Source organism: Triticum urartu, chromosome 6 (genome assembly GCF_003073215.2).
Source record: "Triticum urartu cultivar G1812 chromosome 6, Tu2.1, whole genome shotgun sequence".
NCBI classification, from domain to species: Eukaryota; Viridiplantae; Streptophyta; class Magnoliopsida; order Poales; family Poaceae; genus Triticum; species Triticum urartu.
Genome location: NC_053027.1, coordinates 8,662,342 through 8,679,869, shown reverse-complemented (window position 1 = coordinate 8,679,869; position 17,528 = coordinate 8,662,342). Strand labels below are relative to the sequence as shown.

Genomic DNA, 17,528 nt, shown 5'->3' with positions numbered 1-17,528 from the left:
ACAAGGGTTACTAATGGCACATCTATCTGTGGTGCGCCATTAGTAACCTGGGACCAGCTAGATATTTTGGACAGCCACACCTACAAACTCACTTTCCCCACTTCATTCTCTCCACCTCCTCCTCCAAGCTTGTGTCGGATGCCTCCTCCTCCTCACCTCATTTGCACCATAGATTCATCAAAATTAAGTGGTTAAATTACCTTTTTTTGATAGGTAAGTAAGGGGAAAGCTATCTTTATGTTGTAGATCTACTTTTTTTCTCCCTAGCTCGCTCCAACAACGTGCACATGCACTTTTTATGGCCTTGCTAGATCTATGTATGTTTGTGGTGTTGCATATGTTTGTGGTGTTGCATATATGTTTGTGTTTGCAGGTACCGGTATTTGAAATGCGATAGTTGCCAATATTTTGCCGGAATGTTGATTCATTTCTATTTCGGCGAGAATTTTGGCACTATGCATTCTTTTTGGTCCTATTTTTAGGGAAAGTCATGCCAAATTTTTTCTTGGTTCTAAAATATCGTTTTGCTCTACCCCGCAGGCGACCATGGTCCGCACGATGACCGAAGGCATCGTGAATAGATTTTTGAGCTCCGCGAAGGCCGAGATGCTTCAAAAGAACGAGACGGAGATAAGATGTCCGTATCGAAGATACAAGCTGAAGAGCCTTATTGCGGACCCGGATTCCGGGCAGGTGCGGGACCACCTGCTCTTGCGTGGTTTCATGGATGGCTATCGGTGGCAAGGTGATGAAGATGACTATGAAGTCGTCCATGGGGGCTGGGCAAGAAATGAGGAAGGCTAGCAAGACAACCACCGCGGCGAGGGCGGGCGAGAAGACGAAGAATCTCCAGGACATGATTATGACGGTGATGCTGTACGCAGTCATCATGTAGAAGATGCCGGACATGATGATGAGGAGGATCAAGACGAAGGGCATGATCATGAAGATGAAGATGCCGGAGCAGACGGCGATGGAGGCTGGGTGCAGGACCCTCATATTCAAGAGCTGCTTCTCAAGTAGACGGATAACGCAAGAGCTCCCGTCCGAGAGAAAGCCAAGCTGGATCAACTAGAGATAGACACGGTTACTCCATTATATGAAGGATGCAGGCCCGAGGATACCCGCCTGAAAGTAACGCTCATGGCTCTGGAGATGAAGGTAAAACACAAAATGACCGACGCATGCTTCGACGATAACATGTCATTCTGGCACGAACGTCTTCCCAAGGGGAACAAGTGCCCGACCAGTTTCGAGGAGGACAATAAAATCGTGTGTCCTATGGACTTACCGCACGTGAAATACCATGTGTGCATGAACAATTGCATCATTTATCGGGACGAGCACGCGGAGTCTACCATATGTCCAGTGTGCGGCATCACTCGATACAAGAAGAGGAAGAAAGCTCCTCGAAAGTGGTGTGGTACTTTCCGATCACTCCTCGTCTGCAGCGGTATTTCGCGGACCCTAAGGTAGCAAAGCTCCTGCGTTGGCACGCGGATAGGGAGGAGAAGAAGCGGGAAGATGATGGAAATGATCCGGAGATAAATAAAAAAGACAAGATGCTGAGTCACCCTAAGGATGCGAGCCAGTGACAAGCGTTGAACTTCGAAGACCCAGAATTTGGGAACGATCCAAGGAACATCGTGCTGGGCGCGAGCACCGATGGAGTCAATCCGTTTGGCAGCCAGAGAAGCACACATAGCAACTGGCCTGTGTTTGTGTGGATGTACAACCTTCCCCCCTGGTTGTGCATGAAGAGGAAGTACATTCACATGAGTATGCTAATTGAAGGGCCGAAACAACCAGGGAACGACATCAATTTGTATCTGGGGCTGCTGAAAGAGGAGCTAGACACGCTGTGGAAAACGCCAGCCAATACGTGGGACGCCGCAGAGAAAGAATATTTCCCTATGAGAGCCGCACTGCTCACGACGGTGCATGACTATCTCGGTTACGGATATCTCGCGGGGCAGGTGGTCCACGGATTTTCTGGATGTGTCAGGTGCATGGATGACACAACGTATCGCCAGCTAGATAGAGATCCCGGGTCTTCAAAAACCGTGTTCATGGGACATCGAAGGTGGCTTCGCGACGATGACCCATGGAGAAAATGCAAGGATCTGTTCGATGGTGAAACCGAACCCCAAAGACGCCCGCGTACGAGGAGCGGCGAGGAAATAGACGAGCTGTTGAAAAATTGGAAAGATTGCCCACTGCTGGGAAAGAAGCAAAAGGCGCCAGAGCCGGGAAAGAAGCGAAAGGCGCTAGAGCCGCTGCTGAAGGTATGGAAAACGAGGTCTGTTTTCTGGGACTTGCCATATTGGAAGATCCACCGTGTGCCTCACAGCCTTGATGTCATGCATATCACGAAGAACGTGTGCGAGAGTCTGCTTGGTACCCTGCTCAACATGCCAGAGAGGACCAAAGATGGGCCGAAAGCAAGGGCAGACTTGAAATCAATGGGCATCAAGGAGGAGCTTCACGCTAATGATGATGATGATGAGGCGAAGCAGGACACAGAAAGTCGTCGCAAAGGCAAAAAGGCCAAGAAGACCGGAAATGACTACCCTCCCGCGTGCTTCACTCTAAGTCAGGAGGAGATTGAGCAGTTTTTCACCTGCCTCATAGGAGTAAAACTTCCTTACGGTTACGCGGGGAAGATAAGCAGATACCTAGACCCAGCGAAGCAGAAGTTCAGTGGGATGAAGTCTCACGATTGTCACGTGCTGATGACGCAGATACTTCTAGTTTCAATCCGTGGGATCATGGACGCGCACGTCCATGAAACGCTATTTGGCCTATGCAACTTTTTCGACGTCATCTCTCGGAAGTCGGTTGGCGTGAGGCAACTCAGAAGGCTACAGGAAGAGATCGTGGTGATACTATACGAGCTTGAGATGTACTTCCTGCCCGCATTCTTCAATGTTATGATGCATCTGCTGGTCCATATCGTGGAGTATATCATCCAACTCGGGCCGACGTTCCTGCACAACATGATGCCGTTCGAAAGGATGAATGGTGTCATCAAAGGATACGTTCGCAACATGTCACGTCCAGAGGGAAGCATAGCCAGGGGCTTTCTGACCGAAGAGTGCATCTCCTACTGCACGAATTATCTAGGCATCGAGAACCCCGTTGGTCTGCCCGTCAACAGGCACCTCGACAGGCTCGCTGGATGGGGTCACCGTGAAGGGCGCTGCGAAATGCATGTCGACTTCGAGGGTCGACTCGCCGACTTTGAAAGAGCAAACCTAGTCGCGCTACAACACATAGACGTGGTCGATCCTTGGGTGGTAGAGCACAAAACCTTTATTGAGAAGACGTACAATGACCGAGGCCAACAAAGGACGGACGGAGATATAATCAAAGAGCACAACTCATGTTTCACACGTTGGTTCAAGCAGAAGCTTCTGTCGTATCCTTTACATGATGATTCTTCCACGGAAGAACAACTCATATTCGCCTTATCACAGGGCGCCGAGCACAACCTGATGACCTATGAGGCATACGATATCAATGGCTACACATTCTACACCGAGGACAAGGAAATGAAGAGCGATGGTTATCAGAACTCCGGGGTAACGATGGAATCCTACACCGGTAACAACAAGGACAGATACTACGGAAGGATCGAGGAGATCTGGGAGCTGAGCTACGCTGGAGAGAAGGTCCCGATGTTCAGTGTCAGATGGGCCAAGAGCGTCCTAAAAGAAGACCGGTATTTCACCACCATGGTTATACCCGAAGCCAAATCCAAGACCGCGGGCGCAAACGTCACCGCGAAAAATGAGCCATGGGTACTGGCTTCCCAAGTGGACCAATGCTTCTTCATTACCGACCCGTCAAAGCCCAGTCGTGTTGTCGTGAGGAGAGGCAAAAGGAAGATCATTGGAATGGATGGAGTCGCCAATGAGCAAGACTTCGACAAGTACGGCGACCCGAAGATGGAACATGACGACGACGATGAAGTAGCAGCATACACCACAAGAAGAAGCAGAACCACCCTACCTAAAGGACGTCCGTTCCACATAAGAACTCCGTTTGCGAAAAAGAAGGGAAAGAAGATTGTGAACAGATAGCTAGCTAAGATCGATTGTATTTAAATCGTAGTCTTCATTTCTCGATTGTATTACATGGGCACTTTTTGAACTCATGAATATTTTTAAATTTCATGGGCACTTTTTGAATTCATGAATATTTTTTCAAATTTGATCTCTATCCCCCTCCATCTTGATCGCTATCCCCCTCCATCTCGATCTCGATCCCCCCCGCACCCTCCCCCGCTAGCTCCACCGCCGCCGACGACCCACCGCACCCTCCCCGGCCCGCTCCACCGCCGCCGAGCACCCCCCGCACCCTCCCCCGCTCCACCGCCGCCGACGACCCACTGCCGCCGAGCACCCCCCGCACCCTCCCCCGCTCCACCGCCGCCGAGCACCTCCATTTGATGATATTTTCAAATAACAAATTTGATGATATTTTTTCATATTCATAAAAAAATTATTACTGTTTTTATAAAAAAAATATTACTATTTTTATAAAAAAATATTAAAAAATAGCAACAAAAAATATTAATAATAAAGAACATTCTATAGGCGCACCGCTCCGGTAGTGCGCCATTGATATCTAAAAAAACATTCTAATGGCGCACCTCTCGGGGGTGCGCCATTGCTATCTAGAAAACATTCTAATGGCGCACCGCTGGGGGGTGCGCCATTGCTATGTAAAAAAAACATTCTAGGTGCGCCATTAGAAATCTTCCCCCCAGCTCTAACTCGCCCGACCCCTTCGTCCCTCCCTCTCGCTAGATCCACTTCCCCCGGCGCGCTGCCCGACCCACGATGCCGCCGCCCCTACGTGCGCCGCCGCCCCCGCGCCCCCCACGACTGCAGCTCCGCCATCGCCGACGCCTCCGCGACCTCGCCGTCGCCGACAGCCTTCCCGCGTCGGCCCCTGCCCTGCGCCGCCTCTACCTCGTCGCCACCGTAGCCCCCAACCACCGCAAACGCTGTAGCCCCCAACCGCTGCCGCTGCCGCCGTAGCCTCCATCCCACTGCTACGGCCTCCTCCCAGAGCACCGACGCCGTCGACCCCCACCATCGCAACTCCTCCGCCGGCCCAACCACACCCCACTGCAGCGCCGTCGCCCCCAAGCACTCCGCCACTGACCATCCTCCTCCGTCGTCGTCCCTCGCCAACATCCTCCTCTACAGACCTCCTCCCTGAGCAGGCCCTCCGCAAAAGCTCAATCGAGCTCCAAGGAAGTCCTCAAGTGGCGCCGCCTCCTTATTGAGCTCCTGCAGCTGTACCTTCTCCATCAAGCAAGCCTCCCCGCAAGCTTCACCGAGCACCAAGCCGCGGGTTTACCTCCTCCACACACCCCCGAAGCAGCAGGCCGTAGATCCTCCTCAACATCCTTTCAGTGGACTTCACTACCTCCTGTACTTCACTTAACAGGTGAGATGTCGTTGCAATTTGTGTGCCCTTTTTTGTTCTGAATGTGCAGCTACGCAATGTGTAGTAGCATACTAAGCTCCAAAATATCAGCCATGTTCCTTTGGAAGTAGACATTTCAGCAGTGGTTTGGTATACAGAATCACTAGGATATGGCTGGCTTTCTGAATTTTAGAATGAGTATAAATTGTATTAAAGCTAGCAAAAGAATCTTGCCTCAACAAAATGCAGTATAAATTTACCAAATATGGCCAAATAATAGTTTCCCATCTGTGCAATACCTACAGTAGTCTGTACATCTCCCAACCTTCATCTCATCAAATGAATTCTACAGAAAATCAAGCATAGTATAGCATATCAAATGAATTAACTTGCTGTTTTGTCCAAATGCTTCCTTGTGCTCTCTGTAGAATGCTTCTAAATTTCCTGTTTTGTCCAACTGCAGTTTCTTGAATTAACTTGCTATGCATTAGGTTGGTCTCACCCTCAGACCGATGCTGGTAATGATACAGATGTTTTAGTTAGTCAACTAAATCGAGTTTGAGATGTTCTGTTTCTGATGGAGTGTCAAAGCAGCAGAGTTTTCAAAACTAGATCATTTTACTCGCCATTTAGTGACAAGTTTCCTGGGAGTTGTCACTGGGGAACCGGTGATTGGCTGTGTCGATATGTAGAACTTCTAAAAAAATCACCTTTCGTTAATAATAATCTAGGTTGGAAGATGCCCTGTTATTTTCTAGTTACTGTGATTTTGTTTTGATACAAAAACATGCAGCTCTGAAGATGCCCTGTTATTTTCTAGTTACTGTGATTTTCTAGTTATTAGACAAGTTTATTATAACAGTATGCATGTGCTCTTGAATCTTGATATGTATGTGTTCGGTAGTACCACACTTGACAATAGTCACAGTCCATACTTTATACCCTTTTTTCTCTCTCTACCCAGATTCTCTGACTGCACGACGACTTTTTAAGTAATCTTGAATTAATGTATGATATAGGGAACATACCTGAAATTGAAGGATTAGAGAAGAACAAAAAGGATCTCATGAATTATTTCTGTTTGCAACAACTAATTTTGAATATTAATATGTAGCAGAACAAGACAGTGAGCAATCTGAGTTGTGAGAGAAAAAATCTATTTGCTTTCTTCTTTGACTAATTAATATCATTCAGAGTAGATGATGCAAGCAATCAACATTCAGTTTTGACCATAACAGTACACTTGCTCAGAGTTTAAGCATGTGTAGTGTACAACTGCTCCATGATCAGCAACATTTTCTTTCACTAATTTTCTGTTAACAACAATCCATGATTTTTTTTCAGCTAAAACTATTGATGATTTTTTGTTGGGTGACCTATTAGATCTGGAATGGAAGCTCACATAAGTTGAGCTGATTTTTGTCCATATGAAAGTAGAGGACCATATGGTATGTGGCCTTTTCATCCATATGAAAGTAGAGGCACATTGTGGTGCTAGTTTGCTGGGTTTTGTCTCCGACCATCGTGTCGTGATGATTTTGCAGGTACCCCGAGAGGCCCTTGAGTTTGCCGGAATGTCGATTAACTTCCGTTCCGGGAAATTCGGGTACTCCATATGTCCTATTTTCAGCAAAGGTCATGCTGAAATTTTCCGTGAATTTTAGCATGACTTTGCTAAAAATCGGACATATGGGGTACTTGCTACTAATGCATGGGCCGGGGTATCTTAGTACTTAATTAAGTAGGATCAACTGCCTCTTGTGTTATGCATGGGCCTCGGTGTCGACAAACCCTAAATGATAAAACCTTGGCTTTTAGGGTGCCTCGGTGTCGATAAGAACCTAAATGATGAAAGCTTAGGCTTTTAGGGTGCCTCGGCATCGACAAACCATAAATGATAAAAGCTTAGCTTTTAGGATGCCTCGGTGTCGACAAACCCTAAATGATGAGACCATGATCTTGTTCCTTGACAATAACCAACTTTTTGACCAAACTTTTTTCCTATTTAGAGCGAAACATGGCCCACAACGATGAGGCCGGCGGTTCGGGCGGCAAGCAATTCTGGGAGCTGTCCCAGGAGATGGAGGAACAACCTCACCACTATGAGGACGCCGCGGAAGACACCGATCCTGACTACACAACCCATAGTGGCGTCGGGGATGACACCACTGATGGTGCCGCCGAGGATGCCACCACTGATGGTGCCGCCGAGGATGCCACCACTAATGATGGCAGCGCACGCACAGATGGCCGCCAACCGAAGAGGCAACGGAAGGACCGGCGCCCGAACGCGCTCCGCACTGTCAAGGAGGAATTTACTCAAGTGGACTCCGATGGGCATCCAACAGAGCCCAAACATATAGTCAAGGGGTACTCGGTTCAGCTCGGGTGCATTCTCCGGAGCACTGTCTCGATCAACACCGAGAACCTAAGGCATACCGAGGGAATTTGCGCAACCTCCTCTCACTACAAAAAATACACTTCCGTGATGATACGTGTTTGTCATAGTAGGTCGCTTTTTTTTGTCATGCATGTACATCCATGACAAATTTATGACAGAATCAAGATAGTCATACCTGTGCTGTCGTAGAAGTGTTCCATGACATTACCAAAATTATCATCATGAAAGTGTCCACTTCCATGACGATAAATCGCGCGTCACAGAAGTGCTTTCGTCAAGGGTGACCGACACGTGGCATCCACCGTAACGGAACGTCGTTAAGCTATCGGGTCGGGTTTTAGATCCGATAACCCATTAACAGCCCCGACCAATGGGAAATTTCCATGTGTAAAATTCTTATTGGCCGGACGAAACACGTGTCAGCTCGTTAGTGGGTCAGATAGGCGCCTATGATACGTCGACATGTGGCACGACCCAACAGAGGCCCATTCCTGTGAAAAGGCCGGCCTGTTTGACTTGGTCAAAAGGTGGCGGGCCGGCCCATGGAAAGCCTGTTAACGGCATGTTCGCATATAGCCCATTTACAGCCCGCTAACCCAAGGCCCGTTACGCCCTATCCGAATTAGGCCCAGTAGCGTCATCTGGGCCATTCAATATGATTCCAGCCCGTTTTCACTTCTGGCCCATGTATGGCACATGACGTCTTTCGGCCCATATGAGTCCCTATGTAACTCTTGGCCTACTAACGGCCCATGGTGAAACTGGCCCGTAATGAACAATGTATCACTTTACACCCATTAACGGCCCGTGGTGAAACTGGCCCGTAATGAACAGTGTATCACTTTATACCCATTAACGGCCCGTTATTCCGTCGGGCCGTTTCCAGCCCATGTTATCTTTCGGCCTTCTCAGAGCCCATTTATTCTTGGGCTCATTTCCAGCATTCGTTTACTTACGGCCCGTTACTGTCATTTTTTGCTTGTGGGCCAAATTCAGCCCGTGGTTACAGTCAGCCCGTTTGTGGTCCGTTAATTCGTTGGGCCGTTTTTATAGCGTCATCAAATACGGCCTATTAATGATGGCCCGTTATGGTCGGCCCATGAACGGACGATTCCAACTCTAGCCCATTTACGGCCATAATGAGGCCTGTTATTGGCCCATGTTTGGCCAATCGATCATACGGCCCGCATAAGGCCCATTGATGATACGACCCGTAGAAGGCCCATTGTTTCTACGGCCCGTAGAAGGCCCATTGTTTCTACGGCCCATAGAAGGCCTACTGTTTCTACAGCCCGTAGAAGGCCCACTGTTTCTGTGGCCCGTAGGAGGCCCAGTGTCACTACCGTAAATATTAGCCCATGGTTACTGTGGCCTAGTTTTGAAAAATAGGTTATTGCAGCCACTAGCAAACCGCGGAATAAGAACTGCACTGACTACAAGCAAACAAATAAACAAGACAACAAGGAAATAAATAAGCAAGCAACTTATGCTAGGCTATCACGGCTATTACACATATTACATCCACTGGGCATCAAAGTTCGCCACCAGTGCAAATATAGGGAACACAGCAGCATATAAATGCCACAGCAAAACAAGTCCAGAACTGAAACCACTTCAGAAGAGCTCAAGAAACAATATCCTGGGTACCCATAATGCTGGCAAGATGCTTAGCAAGCTTATTAACTTTCTCTTGTTTGGCGCTTAAATCCTCCAGCGCTTGCTGTTGCATAAGAAAGTACGCATCTGAATTCTGCAGGGACTTCCTCAGTCCTTCGGCTTCTTGCTGCAGCACAGCTGACTGATGCCTTTTAGCTTGTAGCTGATACTAGAGAAGCCGAAGTGATTCAGGCAGCGAGTTCGAAGAGCTTGTGCCAGCGGTACTGGCCAGTAACTCGAACACTACATCAACGCAGGACTGTGGGGTTTTCTCACTGTCTACAAGATCGTTTTTATCACCTTTCTTGGAGACTAACAGGGTTGTCTCACTATCTTGAACCTTATCTGCATTACTTTCTCTACCATTGCATAGTGGGGTGCTCTTCTCCAATATTCTGTTTGCATACTACAAGAGAAACAAGCAGACACATCACAGGTTTAGCTTGTAGTATACGAAACTCATTTTGGTGAACCGGTTCAGTAGTAAGGTGGACAGGATAACAGCATGAAACAAACATATATCTATGTACTATGGTCACTGTATTGTCCATATCATTCTAGTTTATGTTCCCTAATCAAGATAGAGACACAGTTCAACTCATATATTTTTAAGACACAACAGCATAGACAGAATATAAGTGTGAGAAACTACACAACATTGGCAGCACTTGTAATGTGCATCACATGAGAACATAACTGTTTATGCAACTTAAACTGAAATCAACGTAGAGCAAGAAGTTAGAACATCAATCCAGTTAAAGAAATAGGTTTAAAACATACCTGTTGCGCCATTGGAGTTTCAATTGGATCCTTCAAATTCGAAAGTAGTTGGTATGAGTAAATACAGTGATGAAACAACAAAGGAGTATGGACCATAGCTATGGAATCTGACCTGAGAACAGTTGCTCTTCTGCTTTAAACGTGGAGTTTGGGTTAGCTGTGGTGGTCTTCGTGCTTTAGGGAAGAGAGAAGAGAAGGAAGGAGGGGGCGCAGCCCCTCCCCCTAGTCCAATTCGGACTAGGCCTTGGGGGGCGCGCAGCCTCTCCTCTCTCCTTCCCCTAAACCCCAATAAGGCCCATATACTCCCCGGCGAATTCCCGTAACTCTCCGGTACTCCGAAAAATACCCGAATCACTCGGAACCTTTCCGATGTCTGAATATAGTCGTCCAATATATCGATCTTTACGTCTCGACCATTTCGAGACTCCTCGTCATGTCCCCGATCTCAGCTGGGACTCTGAACTACCTTCGGTACATCAAAACACATAAACTCATAATATAACCGTCATCGAACTTTAAGTGTGCGGACCCTACGGGTTCGAGAACTATGTAGACATGACCGAGACACGTCTCCGGTCAATAACCAATAGCGGAACCTGGATGCTCATATTGGCTCCCACATATTCTATGAAGATCTTTATCGGTCAAACCGCATAACAACATACGTTGTTCCCTTTGTCATCGGTATGTTACTTTCCCGAGATTCGATCGTCGGTATCTCAATACCTAGTTCAATCTCGTTACCAGCAAGTCTCTTTACTCATTCCGTAATACATCATCTCGCAACTAACTCAGTAGTTGCAATGCTTGCAAGGCTTAGAGTGATGTGCATTACCGAGTGGGCCCAGAGATACCTCTCCGATAATCGGAGTGACAAATGCTAATCTCGAAATACGCCAACCCAACAAGTACCTTCGGAGACACCTGTAGAGCACCTTTATAATCACCCAGTTACGTTGTGACGTTTGGTAGCACACAAAGTGTTCCTCTGGTAAACGTAGTTGCATAATCTCATAGTCATAGGAACATGTATAAGTCATGAAGAAAGCAATAGCAACATACTAAACGATCAAGTGCTAAGTTAACGGAATGGGTCAAGTCAATCACATCATTCTCCTAATGATGTGATCCCTTTAATCAAATGACAACTCATGTCTATGGTTAGGAAACTTAGCCATCTTTGATTAACGAGCTAGTCAAGTAGAGGCATACTAGTGACACTCTGTTTGTCTATATATTCACACATGTATTATGTTTCCGGTTAATACTATTCTAGCATGAATAATAAACATTTATCATGAAATAAGGAAATAAATAATAACTTTATTATTGCCTCTAGGGCATATTTCCTTCAGTCTCCCACTTGCACTAGAGTCAATAATCTAGTTCACATCGCCATGTGATTTAACGTCAATAGTTCACATCTTTATGTGATTAGTTCACATCTCCATGTGACTAACACCCAAAGGGTTTACTAGAGTAAAAAATCTAGTTCACATCGCTATGTGATTAACACCCAAAGAGTGATCATGTTTTGCTTGTGAGAGAAATTTAGTCAACGGGTCTGCCAAATTCAGATCCGTATGTATTATGCAAATTTCTATGTCTACAATGCTCTTATAACACCCCGGATGTAACTTTCCCAATTTGTACTCCAACTCTTGCCGTTTCCGGCGTTAAGTTATATTTATTTCTCGGGTTCGGGTCTTTGTCTCCGCGTGTTGTTTTCTTTGTCATGCATCTCATATCATGTCATCATGTGCATTGCATTTGCATACGTGTTCATCTCATGCATTCGAGCATTTTCCCCGTTGTCCGTTTTGCATTCCGGCGCTTCGTACTCCTCCGGTGGTTAATTCTACCTTTCTTTCGTGTGTGAGGATTAAACATTTCCGGATTGGACCGAGACTTGCCAAGCGGCCTTGGTTTACTACCGGTAGACCGCCTGTCAAGTTTCGTATCATTTGGACTTCGTTTGATACTCCAACGGTTAACCGAGGGACCGAAAAGGCCTCGTGTGTGTTGCAGCCCAACACCCCTCCAATTTGGCCCAAAACCCACCAAACTCTGCTCCATGTCCTAGAGCATTCGATCACGATCGCGTGGCCAAAAACCGCACCTCATTTGGACTCTCCTAGCTCCACTTATGCCTATAAATAGCCCCCCCCCCCGTTTTTCGGATCTTGGATCTCTCCCCGTCCTCCCCTTGAAAAAAAAACTCCAGATCCGCCGCCGACGGACGTGTCCGGAGCGGACCAGACAACGTCCGCCGCGCCCCTCGCCCACTCGCCGCTCGCCACGTGGACCGGACCACTTCGCCGCTCCCGCCGGCCCGCAGGCCCACGCGGGGCCCCCCCAGCCCATCCGGCCACCGCGCCTCTCCACCGCCTCGCGCCCCGTCTTCCCCGACCCCGGTGGCTGCGCCACCGCAAGCCGCCATCGCCGGCCGCCGTCCACCTCGCCGGGGGCCGCCAAGCCGCCGCGGCCGCGCCTCTCCACCGCGGCGCCGCCCCACCGCCGTCGCGCCCCGGCCTCGTCCTCACCACCGGCCGGCCAAGTCCCTCTCCTCCACCTCCTCCGTCGACGCCGGCGAGCTCAAAGTCCGGCCGTGAACAGTAACTCCGGCGGCCTCGATCCGCGTGCCCGATCTGGATCTGGATCTGGAAAAACTTGACGGTTGACTTTTCGCTCCCGAACCCTAATTTTTGTGCTAACTTTGACCAGTGATATCTCCGCATCCGTAGCTCCGATTTGGACATATAGTATATCAAAATGTTCGTCTCGAAGAGTACATCATTTCATTCCATTGCATCATTTTCATTTGAGCTCATCTTGATGCCCGAAATGCTGTTAGAAGGAGGCTTCGTGAGTTAATTGTCAGATCTGCTAGTTCATCTTAGACTTTTGTCATTTTTGCCATGATTATTGTGTGCATGCTATGCCTGTGAGTCCTTCATATGTTTTGTTAAGCATTTTGTCTTCTTTCCAGAGGTGCAACCCATGCATTTTTAGGATGTGTGTGGTGACTTGTGCAAGCTTGCAAAGTGAGGCACCCGGTAAATCTGTTTTCAGAGACTTAGTTGTTTTCACTAAGTCTGAGATTGTTTAGTTCATGATGCCATATGTTCAGCTTGTTTCATAGTGATCCGTGCCTATTTTGAGGATGATCAGTAAAGGAGTTTTGTTAATCATGTTATGCTCTATCCATCCATCTCTTTGTTTGCAATTATGGAGCACCCTAGCTTGAGTCAATCGAGCTCTACTTTTGCTTCGTTGTGAATCTGGGCAGATCGTCAACTCGTTTGCGATTTTGCCGGCGTTGTTGTAGTTGATCCATGCATGCTATGCCATTGTTCTCACCATGTCTAGCTAGAATTTTGTGCCTTATTAATGGATGTATGCTTGCCTTTCCATGACTTGCACCGTAGTGAGTGCATCGAGCTCGTTTACATGCCTTCGTGAGTTATATTTCAGCATGTCTCAGTTTTCACTAAGTCTGAAAACTGATTGTGTTTTAGCCATGTTCGTGTGCCCGTTAGTATATTTTGTGAACCCTTTTGGCCCCAGGTCACTTTGGGTCTTTTGTTAAGCTTGTTGAGTAGCTCCATGCCATGTTCTTCGTTTTCATAATCAGATCATGTATCATGTTGTTTTGCTGCTCCGAAGAGGGCTTCATGATCTGAAATTTCAGACTAGTGTTAATTTCACTAAGTCTGGAATCTGTTTTGCATTTGCGTTTTTGCCATGCTTGTTTGGACCTCATAATGGATGAATTGGCCATGGCTCAGTGCTAGTATTTTGTTAAGCATCTTGTGTGCATCCCTGCCATGTATTTTGTTGTCATGTTTGGTGGCTGTAGCATGTTCATTTCGTTGCATTTAGATGCCTACTTGCTGTAAATCGCAGACCGGTGTCATTCTTAAATCACTTGCCATTTCCAAACCGTAACTCCGATTCCAATGATCTTTATATCGTTTTCAAGCGATTTCATCCCCTCTATCCAGTGGCACACTTGGTTTTCCAAGTTGAGGCCAGGTTCATGCATTTCCTGTCATATCTTGCATTTTGCATCCCGCATCGCATCCCGCATAGCATATCATCATTTCATCATATTGCTTGGTCTTGCACGTGGTTGATTGTATCCTTGTTGCTTGTTTGTCTTGTTGGGTAGAGCCGGGAGACGAGTTCGCTACCGAGGAGCCCATTGAGTTTGCTTGTGAGGATCCAGTCAACTTTGACAACTGTGCAGGCAAGATGATCATACCCTCGAAATCACTACTATCTTTGCTATGCTAGTTTGCTCGCTCTTGCTATGCCAATGCTACGATGCCTACCTTTTGCTTGTCAGCCTCCCAATTGCCATGTCAAACCTCTAACCCACCTTGTCCTAGCAAACCGTTGATTGGCTATCCTACCGCTTGCTCAGCCCCTCTTATAGCGTTGCTAGTTGCAGGTGAAGATTGGAGACCGTTCCTTGTTGGAACATCTTTTATTTAATTGTTGGGATATCATTATATTGCCATGTTATCTTAATGCATCTATATACTTGGTAAAGGGTGGAAGGCTCGGCCTCTCGCCTAGTGTTTTGTTCCACTCTTGCCGCCCTAGTTTCCGTCATATCGGTGTTATGTTCCCGGATTTTGCGTTCCTTACGCGGTTGGGTTATAATGGGAACCCCTTGATATTTCGCCTTGATTAAAGCTTTTCCAGAAATGCCCAACCTTGGTTTTACCATTTGCCACCTAGCCTTTTTCTTTCCCTTGGGTTCTGCAGACTCAAGGGTCATCTTATTTTACCCCCCCGGGCCAGTGCTCCTCTGAGTGTTGGTCCACCTGTCAGCTGCCGGTGGCCACCAGGGGCAACTCTGGGCTGGCCTACCCGTACCTAAGACAATTTGAGTGTGCCCTGAGAAAGAGATATGTGCAGCTCCTATCGGGATTTGTCGGCACATTCGGGCGGTGTTGCTGGTCTTGTTTTAACCTGTCGAAGTGTCTTGAGTTACCGAGATACCGAGTCTGATCGGAACGTCTTGGGAGGAGGTCTATTCCTTCGTTGACCGTGAGAGCTTGTCATGGGCTAAGTTGGGACTCCCCTGCAGGGATTGAACTTCCGAAAGCCGTGCCCGCGGTTATGGGCAGATGGGAATTTGTTAATGTACGGTTGTAGATAACTTGAACCTTAATTAATTAAAATGAATCAACCGTGTGTGTTACCGTGATGGCCTCTTCTCGGCGGAGTCCGGGAAGTGGACACGGTGTTGGAGTAATGCTTGCACAGGTTGTACCTCTAGCTTCTCGCTCGTGCTTTGCCTCCTCTTCTCGCTCTCTTTTGCGAATAAGATAGCCACCATATATGCTAGTGACTTGCTGCAGCTCCACACATAATTGCCTTACCCTTCCTATAAGCTTAAATAGTCTTGATCGCGAGGGTGCGAGATTGCTGAGTCCCTGTGGCTCACAGATTACTATAACTCCAGATGCAGGTCCAGGTGATTCCGCTCTAGGTGACGATTACGAGCTCAAGTGGGAGTTCGACGAGGACTCTCAGCGTTATTATGTTTCCTTTCCCGATGATCAGTAGTGGTGCCTAGTTGGGGTTTGATTCAGGGCCTTGTCGCATGTTGGGTTTTCTTCTATTTTGGCACCGTAGTCGGGCCCTGAGTGTTTGTATGATGGATGTTATTTATGTACTCTGATGTGACGTGGTGAGTGTAAGCCAACTATGTATCTCCCCTTCTATTCTATATATTACATGGGATGTTGTGATGATTGCCTAACTTGCGACATTGCTTTCAATGCGGTTATGTCTCTAAGTCGTGCCTCGACACGTGGGAGCTATAGCCGCATCGAGGGCGTTACAAGTTGGTATCAGAGCCTTCCCCGACCTTAGGAGCCCCATTGCTTGATCGTTTTAGCAGCCGAGTTGTGTCTGGAAAAAAATGTTTTGAGTCATTTAGGAATTATATATCGGTGAGCTTAGGAATTCTTTTTACTTCCCAGTCTCCTCATCGCTCTGGTAAGGCATCCTGGCGTAGAGTTTTGACTCTTCTCTTCTCAAATTTCACTAAAAAAATTTTAGGATCACGCGAGTATCTTGGAATCGTTCCGATGGCTTATGATGAGAACATTGACTTGGTGCCTCCTGTCAGGGGTTTAGTGGAAGTGTCCCGGAGAGTTGAGCTCTAAGGTGTTGTCATCATAATTTTATCGTTGCAATTCTGGAATACTTGAGATATGTTCGCCGACATCGAAAATCTCTTTTATGCAGTTTGTTGGTGAGATAACCTCGACGCCACCCAGTACTGGGGCGGGAGTTCGGGAGTATCGCCATAACTTGTATAACGGATGCTTTTCGAAGGTTGAGGTAGATGGTTTCCGAAGGTTTCTTGGTTATGTGTTGAAGGATGGATACAGCTGGATGTAGGATTTGCTAGTTTGGGTGAGATATTATGCTTCCCCTGTATCCCCAACACCTGATTGCATAACCGGAAAGGTTCGGGAGTTTCATAGGTGGGAATTCTAGTAGCTCTAGTTCTTCTTCCACGGATATTGGTTTGAGATTGGGATTTCTTACCAATTATTCGTTCTTGATCCGTACCTTGTTGATTTATTTCTCTACCTTAATTCTACGTGGCTTCTCAATTTATGGATATGTGACCATTTGAAGAGGAATGCATTCGTTCATTTTGTTTGGATGTGAAGACTATATGTTGCAATTTTCATTCCGTTGGATTCAGCTTCAATATTTATCTATCATGTGCTAATGGTGGTCAACCTCTTCAGGATGGCTCCCGCTAAGAGCACCAGTCAGAACCAGAATCAAGATCCGCCACCACCTCCACCTTCTCCAGAGGCATGGCAAGCTGTGAGGGCCGCAACCAATGCAAACACACAACTGATCATGCAAATTCTCCAAGAGCGCAATCAAGGCAGTCAAGGGAATCAAGGCAGCAATCAGAGTCACTTTGCTACACTCAACCAGTTCCTTGCTAACGGGCCAAAGACTTTCAGCAATTGTGTTGAGGCAACCGATGCTAACGATTGGCTTGTGGATCTGTGTAAGCATTTCGAGTGCAGTAACGTCAGGCCTGAGGACTTTGTCAAGTTCGCTTCCTTCCAACTCAAAGATCAAGCTGCAGAATGGTTCCAGCAGTACAAGGACTCCAGAGGTGGACGTGTTATCACTTGGGATGATTTCCGTCGAGATTTCCGAGCTCATCATATTCCGCAGAGCGTGATTGAAAGCAAGCGTG

General features: G+C 47.3%; 1 protein-coding gene across 1 annotated transcript in view; it reads right to left on the bottom strand.

The window, feature by feature from the left end:
- Window positions 1–5,343: 5,343 nt before the first annotated feature.
- Window positions 5,344–17,528, bottom strand: part of LOC125516349 (L-type lectin-domain containing receptor kinase SIT1-like) — a 54,016-nt gene continuing 41,831 nt past the window's right edge. Inside the window, exon 9 of the mRNA XM_048681817.1 lies at window positions 5,344–5,621. Within this exon, the coding sequence (XP_048537774.1) occupies window positions 5,344–5,621 (278 nt within the window). The remainder of the gene's footprint in view (window positions 5,622–17,528) is intronic.